The sequence below is a fragment of the Camelus dromedarius genome, chromosome 7 (assembly GCF_036321535.1).
Source record: "Camelus dromedarius isolate mCamDro1 chromosome 7, mCamDro1.pat, whole genome shotgun sequence".
Taxonomy (NCBI): Eukaryota; Metazoa; Chordata; class Mammalia; order Artiodactyla; family Camelidae; genus Camelus; species Camelus dromedarius.
This window is the reverse complement of record NC_087442.1, coordinates 77,867,691-77,880,862: the sequence shown is the minus strand read 5'-3', so window position 1 is coordinate 77,880,862 and position 13,172 is coordinate 77,867,691. Positions and strand designations below refer to the sequence as shown.

The 13,172-nt window shown below is 33.4% G+C and overlaps 1 protein-coding gene across 1 annotated transcript in view; it reads left to right on the top strand.

Moving 5' to 3' along the window:
* Window positions 1–13,172, top strand: part of COG5 (component of oligomeric golgi complex 5) — a 240,196-nt gene that overhangs the window by 141,005 nt on the left and 86,019 nt on the right. Inside the window, exon 11 of the mRNA XM_031454688.2 lies at window positions 12,207–12,288. Within this exon, the coding sequence (XP_031310548.2) occupies window positions 12,207–12,288 (82 nt within the window). The remainder of the gene's footprint in view (window positions 1–12,206; window positions 12,289–13,172) is intronic.

Genomic DNA, 13,172 nt, shown 5'->3' with positions numbered 1-13,172 from the left:
AAGAGGAGAAAAAAAAATCCTACATGATGGTGGTTTCTGTTCTGCTTTATTAATTCAGAAGGTTTTACATTAGATGTTCATCATGTTACAAAGAATACATCAGAGTGTAAAGAGGGGATAAATGGATTGAATAAAGTAAAAGTGAACCGATTATATCAGGTATGACACATCTTAGGAATATAGTTTTAGTGTTGAGCCTTTTGAAAGCTTTTCTTTAATTAAGATAACTAATTCTGCTTCTGCTTAATTTAATAAATGTTTGGCTAACAACTTGTAACATTAGCATATTTTTTTCACTTTCTACTATAGTTTAAAGACACAGTTATATCAGTCAATCATATTAATTATTTATGGCATTCAAATGTGGGATATACTTTTTTCCTCTTTCTATATTGTATTTTCTAAGGCTTCTTTGAGTCATAAATCATTTCATTTTAGAGTTTTAGGCTGTTTCTTAGACATCAAAAATTCAATTTTGGTATCTTTTAAAACCAGCTAAGAATTCTAGTATCACTGTGTAATTATCAATACTGTATTGATAATACTTCCAGTGAAAGTGAGTGTAGCAAATTATTGACAAATTTTTTCAGGATCCACACAGTGGAAAACAGATTGTAGGTTCTCATCTGCAGAATTAAGCCAGTTTAGCTATATGTGGGAGTGTAGATATGATACTTTCATTTTCTGAGCCAGCAATTTTTATCATGGAACAGAATCTGGTAATCATGTGTGTAGGATGTATTAGGCTATGTTTGGAATGTGTTCAGCATTTTGAGCAGCTATAGTATGAACAAGAATTTTAACCATGAAAAAGAGTGTGCTTTATTTTGCACTTTTAGACATATCAGATGATTTGGTAACAGCATAAAAAGACTCAGAAAAAAATTTAGGACACCCAAATGTGAAATTTTTTAATATTATGAGAAAAATGTTTAACCTGTTAAAAAAATCAAGTAGCAATAAGCCAGTTAAATTTCTAAGTCAGATATTATCAATAAATACTTTTAACCTATAAAGCTTAGGAGGTTTGTGCTTTTACTAGTATGGGGGCCAGATATTTTTAAGGTCCCTCTCTCTACAGTAAATACAAATTGTAGATAAATTAAAAAAGCATACTTTTAAAAATAAAACCTTTTCTTTTTCTTTTTTTTTTTTTTTTCTTTTCCATTATGGTCATTTATAAGATACTGAATATAGTTCCCTGTGCTATACAGTAGACCCTGCTGTTTATCTGTTTTATATATATTAGCTAGTATCTGTTAATCCCAAACTCCTAATTTATCCCTCCCTCCTCACTTTCCTGTTTGGTAACCATTAAGTTTATTTTCTATGCCTGTGAGTCTGTTTCTATTTTGTAAATAAGTTCATTTGTATATTTTAGAGTCCACATATAAGTAATATTATATGATATTTGCCTTCCTCTGACTTATTTCACTTAGTATAATAATTGCTAGGTCCATCCATGTGGCTGCAAGTGGCCTTATTTCATTCTTTTTTTATGGCTGAGTAGTGTTCCATTGTGTGTGTGTATCTGCCTGCCTGCCTGTCTGTCTGTCTATCTATCTATCTATGTCTATCTACCGCATCTTTATCCATTCATCTGTCAGTGGACATTTAGGTTGCTTTCATGTCTTGGCTGTTATAAATAGTGCTGCTATGAACATTGGGGTGCCTGTATTAGAAAAGCATAATTTTAAATGCACTGTTTGCCCTGAAAAATGTCAGAGACTCTCTTAGGGGCATGTACATATATAGGTATACATAAGCACGTAAAGTAGTTGAAACTGTAGTGGAGGTTTGTGAGTTATAAGTAATTGTAAAAGCTGGAGTTGCCCTGGGGTCAAATGTCATTCAGAATGATGGGATCAGTTCACTGAGGCTCTGGGGCTATGGCAAGATGGAGGAATGAACCAGATAGTTTTGCATTAAGCTGAGACCTGTGACTTCAGCTGTCATGGTGCTTGGTTAGTAACAGTACCTCCTCCCACAAGAAACAAACGCAGATCCTCTGTAAAGTAAAACATTTCTAGTTTTAGCTATCAGAATTCTCCACATATTAAGGTCAGCCAACTATGAGCTCACAGTTAAAAATCGCCAGTCCTATAAATAACCTAGAAGCTATGATTGAGAGTCAGCAGGAAAAATAAAGATAATGCAAAACAGACTTTAGACTCTTAAAGAACTTCTCAAGGATGCTATGGATTTCAGGTGTTAGAATGAACTGATAAGGAATCTAGAATATCTGTATATAATTTAGAAATAAAGAATGGAATAAAAATGAGAATCAAATGACTGGTAAAAAATGACTAGGTAGGACTAAAAAAGAATCAAATAGAACAGTTAGAAATTAAAAACAAAATCAGTGAGGTAAAAAATTCAGCAGATAGATTAAACAGAGTCTACATAAAACCAAAAAAATGAATTACCAGTCTGGCAGTTAGAATTGATGAAATTATCCAGGCTGCAGCATAAAGACAAGAATATGGGAAAAAAGAAAGGCTAAAAATTATGGGGGATTGAATGAGGCTTTATTATAAGGCTAATGGGAAAAGGAAAGCCAGCAAACTAAAAAAGAAAAACTGTGTGATCATCTCAATGCATGCAGAAAAAATATTTGACAGAATCTAACATCCATTCCTGAAAAGAAATCTCAGCAAACTAGGAATAGAAGGGAACTTGATAAAAGGCATAAAAATCATGCATAAAGGTGAATACTGAATGCTTCTTCCTTAAAATTAGGGAGAGAAAATATTTTTTTCTGCTCTTAATACTTCTATTCAGCATTTTCTGAGCTAGTGCAATTAACAAGAAAAAGAAATAAAACACTTCCAGTTTGGAAATGAAAAAGTAAATGGTCTTTATTTACACAAGACCTGATTATCCATGTTAGAACTTTGAAGGAATCTACCCAAAAAAAGCCTATTAGAACTAATATGTGATGTTTTGCAAGGTTACAGAACAGAAGGTCAATATATAAAAATCAGTTATACTTCTATATATTAACAATATACTATCAAGAATTGAAATTTATTAATTCCATATACAGTAACATCAAAGAATATGAAGTCTTAGGAGTAAATGTATAAAAGATGAGCATCTGTACACTGAAAATATTGCTGAGAGAAATTAAAGAAGACCTAAATAAATGGAGAGAGATCTTATCTCTGGGTTGATAGATTTATTGTTGTTAAGATATCCATTCTTCCCAAATTGATCTATAGTCCCAACCGGTGTATTAGAGAAATTGACCAACTGATTCTAAAATTCAAATATAAATACAAAGGTTTGGGATATCTACTACAAACTCTGAAAAACAAAAGCAAAATTGGAGGGTTAACAATACCTGATTTCAAGGCTTATTATGATACTACCATATTCAAGAAAATGTGGAATTGGCATAAAGTTAGGGTGTAGATCATTGATGCAGAATAGAGTCCAACAATACACTCACATTCATATGGAAAACTGATTTTCAAAAACAATTGCAAAGGCAATTCTATGGTGACACAATAGTCTTTGTAACAAATAGTGGTGAAACATTTGGATATTCAGATATAAAACCTAAAAGTCTTAAACTTACAGAAGAAAATAGAATATATAAAACATTATGACTTAGGGATAAAGATTTCTTAGATGCAACAGCAAAAGTTTTATCCATAAATGGAAAGAATGATATTTGGACTGACTTATAATTAAGAATTTCTGCTCTACAAAATACCCCATTAAGAGAAAACAAGATAAGGCATTAACTGGGAGAAAATATTTGCAAATTATATATCTAATAAAGGACTTACGTCTAAAGAACTCTCAGAATTCAGTAAGAAATCAAAAACCCAGCTTAAAAAAGTAGACAAAAGACTTGAATAGACACGTTAGAGATAGATGTCAATTAAACACCTATCTAAAATTTAAAAGACCTGACCAAACTAAGTGCTGGTGAGGATATGGGGCAACTGGAACTCACATATATTGCTGATGGGAAATGTGAAATTGTACAGCCACCTTGGAAAACACTTTGGCAGTTTCTTAAGAAGATAAAAATATATGTATTATGTGACTGAGCAGTATCACCCTAGTTATTAATCCAAGAGAAACGAAGGAATACATCCATACAAACACCTGTGTACACATGTCCGTAGAGCTGCCTTCTCCGTGTTTTCACATCATTGTCCTCCTGTATGTGGCTGTGTTTCAGATTTCCTCTTTTTATAAGGACACCAGTCATTACTGAATTAGAGCCCACTCTGATGACCCCATTTTAATTTAATTACTTTAAAGACGCTGTCTCCAAATATGGTCACATTTTCAAGTATGGGGGTGAGGCCTTCAACATATCAATTTTGTGGGGACACAACTCAGCCTATATTGACAATTTACGTTGATGCCAATGAAAATGGAGAGAAGTGAACTGATTTGAGAGTTATTCCCGATATAAAACTGACAGATAGCAGTGATAGATTAGAAGTGGTGAGATGGAAAAGATGGTATCAAGGAAGATACCAAGGGTTCAGGTCTGACGAGGATTCTGGTAGAGTAGAGTAACTTTACTTGAGAGCATGAACTGAGAAGCACATTTAAGAGGAGACATAAGTTCTGCATCAGGTATTCATGTAGAATCTTGTTTTCCAAAGTGTGCATACCTTTTGGCATGCAAAAGGTGGTTATAATTTCTACCTATTCTTTGTCAAAAGCAAGGCTAGAATGTGTTAATTTCTTTCATTTACCCACTAATATTTACTGAATGCCAACTGTATCCCAGACCATCTGGGAACAGCTGGAGCTACAAGGATGAACAAGACAAACTTAAGTATTCAGGAAATATAGGGTAATATGTTTTTGACCCTACTGTAGGAAAGAATTTCTTTTCAAAAACCCAGAAAATGCTACCATGAAATAAAAAACTAATAAATTTGACTATATCAAAAAAAAATAATTTCTACCTATTCTTTTTACAAGTTTTATCCTTTAAACTATTTTGGTACATTTTATATTTTACATATTTGGTTAATATAGTAATATTTGTATATAATTTTAAACAAGTAAGTAAGCATATATTATTGTGTGTATTTAAAAATCTTTACATACAGTGAATTTAGGAAAACATTGTAACAGAGAACTCCACAAGTTGTGTCTCAAGAGGGGAAGGAAACCAAAGAGAATAAGGTGAGGGAAGCCAAAGGAACAGTTTTCAGGTGTGTATGGTTCATAATAAATCTGATTTGATTGATACTATATTTAAAATGCCAGTCTACTATGCCTTCTCACCAAAGGCAATATTGACCCCAGAAAGGGAGAAATAGTTCTGTTTTGGTGGGGGAGGGGCTAGGCACGAAAGATCTTAGATAGCTCTGCCCCCAGAGCTCAACCCTACTGGTACAAAATCTTATTCCTTAGTGTTTAATATCTCTTGTTAGGAGAAACTAAGCTAAATTTAAATTAAGTAAAATTACCTTATATAATTATATAATATGTGTTATATATGTTTATAATTATTTAAGTTAGTTTTTTCTTTGGAGGGGCAAGAATGAAAAGAAAGTTTGAGAAACACTACAGTAAGCCATATGGAAAGGGTTTTAAAACCCTTTAACACTATGGTTTAACTGATCTCGAGAGATATGTGTGGGATAAGGGATTTGAGTTTAAAGAGGAACTTTAAATTTTCACCACACATATTTCAGTACTGAATTTTTTTTACATAAAGAATTCATTCTTCTCTCTAGAATTAGATTATCTTAATTACGCCTCCAAAAAATCGACAATAATGGAAGCATCATATTTAATCCTATCATCCAGAGTAACTTCTGTTAACATTTTGTATAGCTTTTTTCTGTTTAACTCTATACATTTTAACAAATCCTTTCTCTTCTGCCATCACAAAGTATTTGAAGTCTGAGTACCTCACACTTCAACTGCCACTTTAGTCTAAGTCCCCATTTTTTAAAAACAAAAAGTAGCTTATACCATAAATACTGTTCCTTCATCTTTTGAACAATACACATATAAAAGCCAGCATTTTTATTTTAAGTGGGATTCTTTTTGATGTATAGGCTTTCTCATTTTGCTCTGTGGTATTCATCTTTAAGCCCCAACTAAATTTCTATTCCTTCCTTCCTTTTGTTATCAGACCCTGCAAAATATTTCTCCCTGAAGGCTATTTTCCAGTAAAGATAATTTTTTCTTTGCTTTCTTTTTGCCCAGCAGGATCCCTCTGCTTTTATCTAGAAGATGATTAAGAGCTAATTTAAAATTCGTATCAATGTGGTTTCTTTGATCAAGTCTGCAAGCTTTCTTATTCACAACATGGTCTCTCCACAGAGATCTCTGGCACAGACTTTGCTTAATGTTTTACTTCCTCTTCTCTTTCGACCTTAACTTAGCTACCTGTACTTCCCTCTGACCTCCGCTCATTAAGCTCACTGTGTTACAAGATCTTTATCTGAACTCTTGCTCACCTTCCCCTTCTGTATCAAAGATAGAGGTAGATTGTATCTTCTCTTTCCTTAGACTTACCCTCTACTTTGGTTTGTATTCTTCATCTTATACTTGTCTAGGACATTCTCTGCTCTCTCCAATTACAGCCTTTCCCAATTACTTCCTCTCAAGGGTCTGCTGTCTAAAACCAAAACCAGAACAAAATCCCTGGCCCTGTGTCCCCCTCTAAGTATTTCTTCCCTTCATGGCCAGGTCTTAGGAAGCTACTTTGTGCCTCTACCTCCTTGTTTTGTTCCAAACCACTGAAATCAGGATTCTGATGCTCTGAAACAGTTCTTGCTAAAGGCATTTAAATAACCAACTACCAAATCCTTCTGCTCACTCTGTAGATCCTTTTACTTCACTCCTTTGAGGTAATAACTACTACTTCTAATATTGCTTTCCTCCTTCACAGATACTACATCTCTTCAGAATCCTTCACTGATTCCTCTTTCCCCACCTGCTCTTCCTTTTAAAACGTTTTATTCATAAAATTTCAAACATATGCCAAAGTATAGAACCAAAGTATAGGACAGTGAATCCTTGTGTAACTTATGACCAATCTTTTTTTTTTTTAATAACTATCTCCACCCACTCCTCTTTCTTCACTCTAAGTTATTTCCTCCCCAACCTTTAAGTAATATCCTATCCTCAACATTCTTTTCTTCGCATGACACATGCAATCTCCGGAAAACCTCACTCGAGCTGTTTCCATCACCTGCAAATGCCGAATACGCTGAAATCTGTTTCTCCGGCTTAGATCTTGTTCTTAAGCAAGAGATTTGTATGTATGCACTGGTTTGGATCATCTTCACTTAGATGCCCCCACAGGATCTAGAAGCATGCATTTAAATGAGCTAAGTAATCTTCCTCTCTTCACCTGCTGTTCCTTATAAAATTCCATTTTGGTTGACCAGTCTCTATCCTCCTCATCCTATGCAAATATACGTACTCCTAGTTCTTCACGAATAGGACTTGCTCATCCAGTCCTGTCAGTCTCCTTCTGCCCATTCTTCTCCTCCACTGTGGTGGCTGTAGTAAAGTCCCTTTCACTTGCGTTTTTTTTTTTTTTTTTTTTTTTGTAAATTCATAAATGATCTTGTGGTGCAGGTTCACCACCACCCCACACACTGTTTATCTTCTACATTATTACCAGAGTGATTTACTACAAGCTTTATCATGGTATTCTCTCATTAAAACCCTTAAATATTCCACTGATGTCTGTAAGATGAATTAAGCACTCCTTGATCTGATCCTTGTCCTGCTTTTCATTCTCACCTCTTCCTTCTTTCCTGAAAACTCATTGTACATTTAGAGGATAGAAAATGCTTTTTCACATCTCTGTCTAGAATACTCTGGGATGCTCCTTTCTTCTTCCCTTGTGTATGGTGAATTCTGATCTTCCTTTAAGGTCTAACCCAAGTTATCCCTACTCTTCATAAAAAACTAAATCCTATGAAGTATTATTTCCCCTATTGCCTACATAGTTTACAAATTAGAAATATGAAACACCAACCCAAGGTTATAGAGCCAATAAGTAGCAGACTTCATGGATTTAAGTCAAGTTCCAGAGGCCAAGTCCTGATATCTGCAGTTTAATATATCAGTCACACAGACCTTAGATCAGATCCCAACTCTGATACTTTCTGTTTAATTCTAAGAAAATCACCTTTTCTCTTGACCTTTGTTTTCACTCTAGAAAGGGACTAAAAATGCCATCTTATAGATTGTTCCATTCATTATTTCAGTAAATATTTTTGTGTGCCTGTTATGTCCTGACCACATTCTCCATCCTGAAATTAGTGATAAAAAAGACAAAATGGGACCTCTGCTATCATGGAGCTTACATTCTCATAGTTGTTGTAAGATTTAAATGAGATATCCAGTAATGCTGTTACATAATAGACATTCAGAAAATGTTCATTTCTTAGCTATTTCTTGACATACATTCTAGAGTATGGACACTTTGTCTGAGTTCTCAGATTAGGTTTAAAGCACATACTTCTTGACTCTGAAGTTCTTAAGTGACTAGTCATTAAGAAGAAGTAGCCAGATTATCTGCAACCCTATTTTTTTTTTCAAAAGGTCATGTCTAAGGGTTAGGGTTTGGTTTTCTTTTTACTTTGGCACTTCTAAAAAGCCTTGAAGAATTATTTCTAGAAATCTATTTCAGTAATTCTATGGAATTACAAAGATGATTTGCCTCATAGTAATTTATTGCTCGTTACAGGAATAGATAATAACAAATCCAAAAGAAATACAAGAAAAAGGCTCTAGGGAAGATAAAAGCAAACAAAAATAATTTGCTGAACAAACACAGAAAACAAAGGAAACACAAAGAAAGCATAAAATAAGACGATAAAAGTAAGAGCAACCTATTAGGTGAACATAGACATGTTATTTATGAGAGTCACATAAACAATGTGGAAAGAATAAAAATAAATGGATTGGCAGACATTTCTCAAGTGAACGCAATAGTGACTGTTAATTTCAGATAAAATAAGACAAATTATAGTTTATATAGTAACGAGAGTCACACAAACTTTCTATTACTAGTCCCTTCAACAAATGATGATGGAAAAACTGGATATCCATGTGCAGGAGAAAGAAATTGGATCTTACCTTAAACTGTACTCAAAAACAAATGCAAAATGAATTAAAGCCCTAAGTGAAAGATGTAAAATTTAAAACTCCTAGTAGAAAACATAGGGGAAAATCTTCATGGCATTGGAGTTAGCAGTGATTTCATGGATATGACTCCAAAATCACAGGCAACGACAGCAAATACAGACAAGTGGAGATACATCAAACTTCAAATCTTTTGTGAGACAAAGGAAACTATCAACAGAGGGAAAAGGCAGCCTACAGAATGAGAGAAAATATCTTCAAGCCATATATCTGATAAGGGGTTGATGCCCATTATACAGAAGAAACTCCTACAACTCAACAGCGGCAGTAACAACAAATGACTCCAGTAAAAAAAAATGTATAAAAGACTTGAATAGACATTTCTCTAAAGAAGATGTACAGATGGCCAGCAAGCATATTAAAAGATGATCAACACCACTAATCACTAAGAAGTACAAATCAGAATCATAATGAGGTATCACCCTGCACTCATTAGGATGACTGTTGGAAAACAAACAGAAAACAAGTGTTGGTGAGGATGTGGAGAAATTGGAACCTTTGTACACTGTTGATAGGAATGTAAAGTGGTGTAGCTGCTAAGAAAAACAACATGGAGGTTCCTCAAAAAATTAAAAATAGAATTACCATATGAGCCAGCAATCTCACTTCTGGAGATAAATATCTAAAAAAAATTGAGAACAGAATCTCAAAGAGAGATTTACCTAACCATGTTCATTGCAACATTATTCATAATAGTCAAGAGATAAAAGCAATCCGAGTGTCCATCAGTGGATGAATGGCTAAAGAAAATGTGATAGACACACACATATACATACATGCAGTGTAATATTATTCAGCCTTAAAAAAGTGAAGTTATGTCACATGCTGTGAGATGGATGAAACTTAAGGATATTGTACTAAATGAAATAATCTAATCAGAAAAAGACAAATATTGTGTGATTCCACTTACATGAAGTGTCTAAAGTCATCACACTCTTAAAAATAGAAAGTAGACAGGTAGTTGCCAGGGTCTAGGGGAGAAAGAAAATGGGAGCTGTTGTTCAGTAGGTACAGAATTTCAGTTTTGCAGGGTGAAAAAGTTCTAGAGATCTGTTGCTCATACAGTTACTACTGTACACTTAAGAATGTTTAAGATGCTAAATTTTTTGTTTTTTACCATAGCTTTTAAGACAAGAATCATATTATGCATTGTTTTCTATGAATTCATAAAAATATGAGGACTGGGTATTAAGTATTTTATTAACTAAACTAAAGGACATTAATTCCCTTTTGTTCACTCAGCTAAATGATCCTGCAGATTTCCTTATTGGAGACATTGAGCTATTATGTTAATAAGTCCTAATGTTTAATGATACATTGCTGACGTAAATCCTACTTCTTTAGGTAATAATTCAAATACTGAAATCAATTTGCTTTCATGTCTGAGAATTTGGTATCTGTAGGCTTAAGCAAGTTTAATCCAAGTTCTCTTTTTAAAGTATATGTATGTGTGTATGTATAAGTAAGTATATAATCAAATTTTCTTCATCTTAGAGGGAAGCTTTCAGTTTTTTAACATTATGATGTTAGCTGTGGGCTTTTCATATATGGCCTTTATTATGTTGAGGTAATTACCTAGCTTGTTCCTAGCTTGTTGAGTGGTTTTATCGTGAAAAGATGTTGAATTTTGTTAGATACTTTTTTGTGCATCAGTTCAAATGATCATCTGGTTTTTTTTCCTTCATTCTGTTAATGTGATGTATCACAATAGTTCTTTAAAATGTTGAAAAACATCCACTTTAAGGTGTATGATACACATATTGCATACAGTCTTGGTCATCTGAATCTGTTTTCTAGTCACTGCATAAGAAATGAAAAATTATTTAATTTGCCTTTTTTATAATACCTGTATAAATTCAAAGCAAAAGATGAAACATAACAAGGAACATAGTCATGCATATAGGAACAAAAATGAGAGATCAGTAGTTTTCATTGGACGTTTTCTTCATTTATAACCTTGAAAAGTAGAATTTCATTTGTTGCAAGTTCAAAACTAAAACAGAATTAATGTATTTCCTAATTATTCTTTTTTATGACAGTAGTCATATTTGAACATTATACACTTTTTTTTATGTTACTAGGGTGAGCCATATGAAATTGGCCTTCTTGTACTTTAGACTACCTGCAATTTGATAGTGTGCACCTTACGTGTAGAAGTACCTTAAAGGACTCGGTAAAATGTCTAGAAGTATCGTTCTGCTTTAACAGTGTTAAAGTACCTTGTCTTGTTTTAATAAGTGATTCTTGAACTAATGTTGATCTTTTCTTTTTAGTAATTACTTCTAAAATATATACTCATAGTTGAGTGACAATATCCTGCTGAGCTGATTAGCAGTAATTCCTATGACTTAAAACTGTATCAGTACTGCAGGCAGTTCTCTTTTGTAATTGGTGAATTATACCCTGGTGGTCAGTCTTGGTCTGAGCATGCTTGTCCTTCATTTTCTTATGGTCACACAAATTGCCTTTTGTATGTCAAAGGACAATGATGATAATAATAGTTGTAATAATAGTAACTAACATTCACTGAGGATTTATTGTATGTCAAGAACTATCCCAAGAGTTTACTTTTATAAATTTTTTTAATCCTCATAATAATCCTTCAATGTAGGTACTGTCATTCCATTTTACAGATTGAAAGGAGGCACAGAATGATTAAGCAACTTGCCCAAGCTCACACAGCTAGTAAATAGCAGAGAAGGATGAGACATGATTTGAGTCAGTTAATTAATAATTCCATTGTCTGAGATGGGGAGGGTATAGCTCAGTGGTGGAGTGTGTGCCTCATGCCTAGCATGTACAAGGTCCTGGGCCCAATCCCCGGTACCTCCATTAATATAAATGAATGAATGGATGGATGAGTGAATGAATGAAAAGCCTAATTACCCCCCCCCAAAAAAAAATTAAAAAAAAAATAATAATTCCATTGTTTGATAGTTAGATGTCTTAGGAATTTTGACTTAATTTTTAATACATTTTCAGTGTTGCATCTTATCCATTATAATTTTTTAAAAATTAATGAATATATCCCCTTTTTTGGGTCATAGGATGGACAATCTGAAATACTATACACATTTTGGAACTCAGTTACTCAAGCACTTTCTTCTCAATTTCATACAGCAACAAATTGTAAGTATAGTATTATTTTGCAAAATAACTTCAAAGTTTTTCAGTTACTTTAAAATTTAATGTCAAGAAGTTTTGCTCTGTTGGTTTATAAAAATATCTTTTTAAAACTCCTGGTTAATTGTCATTTCTTACGTTGCCTGAATATTTAGTTCTGTAAGCAATAAGATCATTTTTTATACTTTTAGAATAATTGGTATGTGAAATAAAATTCTCCAGAAGAAAGGTTAGTTCTTCATAATTCAGTCAGAGGAACTCTGTCTATTTTCCTATGTAAGAGGTGTTTGATGTTGAAGAATTTAGTTAATGCTTGTAGAATATATTAATTCCCAACGGAGATACTAAAATTTAGACTTCATGGCTTTTTCCTTATTGTTAAAAATGAAGATTTGGTGAGTGAACAGATGAAATACCCACATCATGAATTAAAAGTTGCTTAGCCAAATATGACCCACAAAATTTTTCTTGGTTTGTTTTTGTCATGTAATAATGGCACAGGGTGGTTCTAAACAATAAAATATACAAACTAGCTAATATCTTATATGTGTTTGTTGTCTAGTCACTGAATATAAGAGTATTGAATGTACTTAGGCTTTTAAAAAGGGTTTTGAGAGTTTGTGTATAGTTAAATTTTTATTCACAAACATTTACTACCTTGAATACGTAAACGTTATTTAATCCTGGGCAACCCCACATTGAATAAACCACACTACCTACCTCCATACTTCTATTTCTATAGAAGTATACAGTAAGACAGTGACCACAGCGGAGGTCTTCATTCATGTTTGGCCAGACAGACCTTAAGCAGAGGGTTTATTTATGACTGATTCACTCCATTTACTTCTACAAATCACACTACTCAGAGAATACTGTGCTTCTCTCTACAT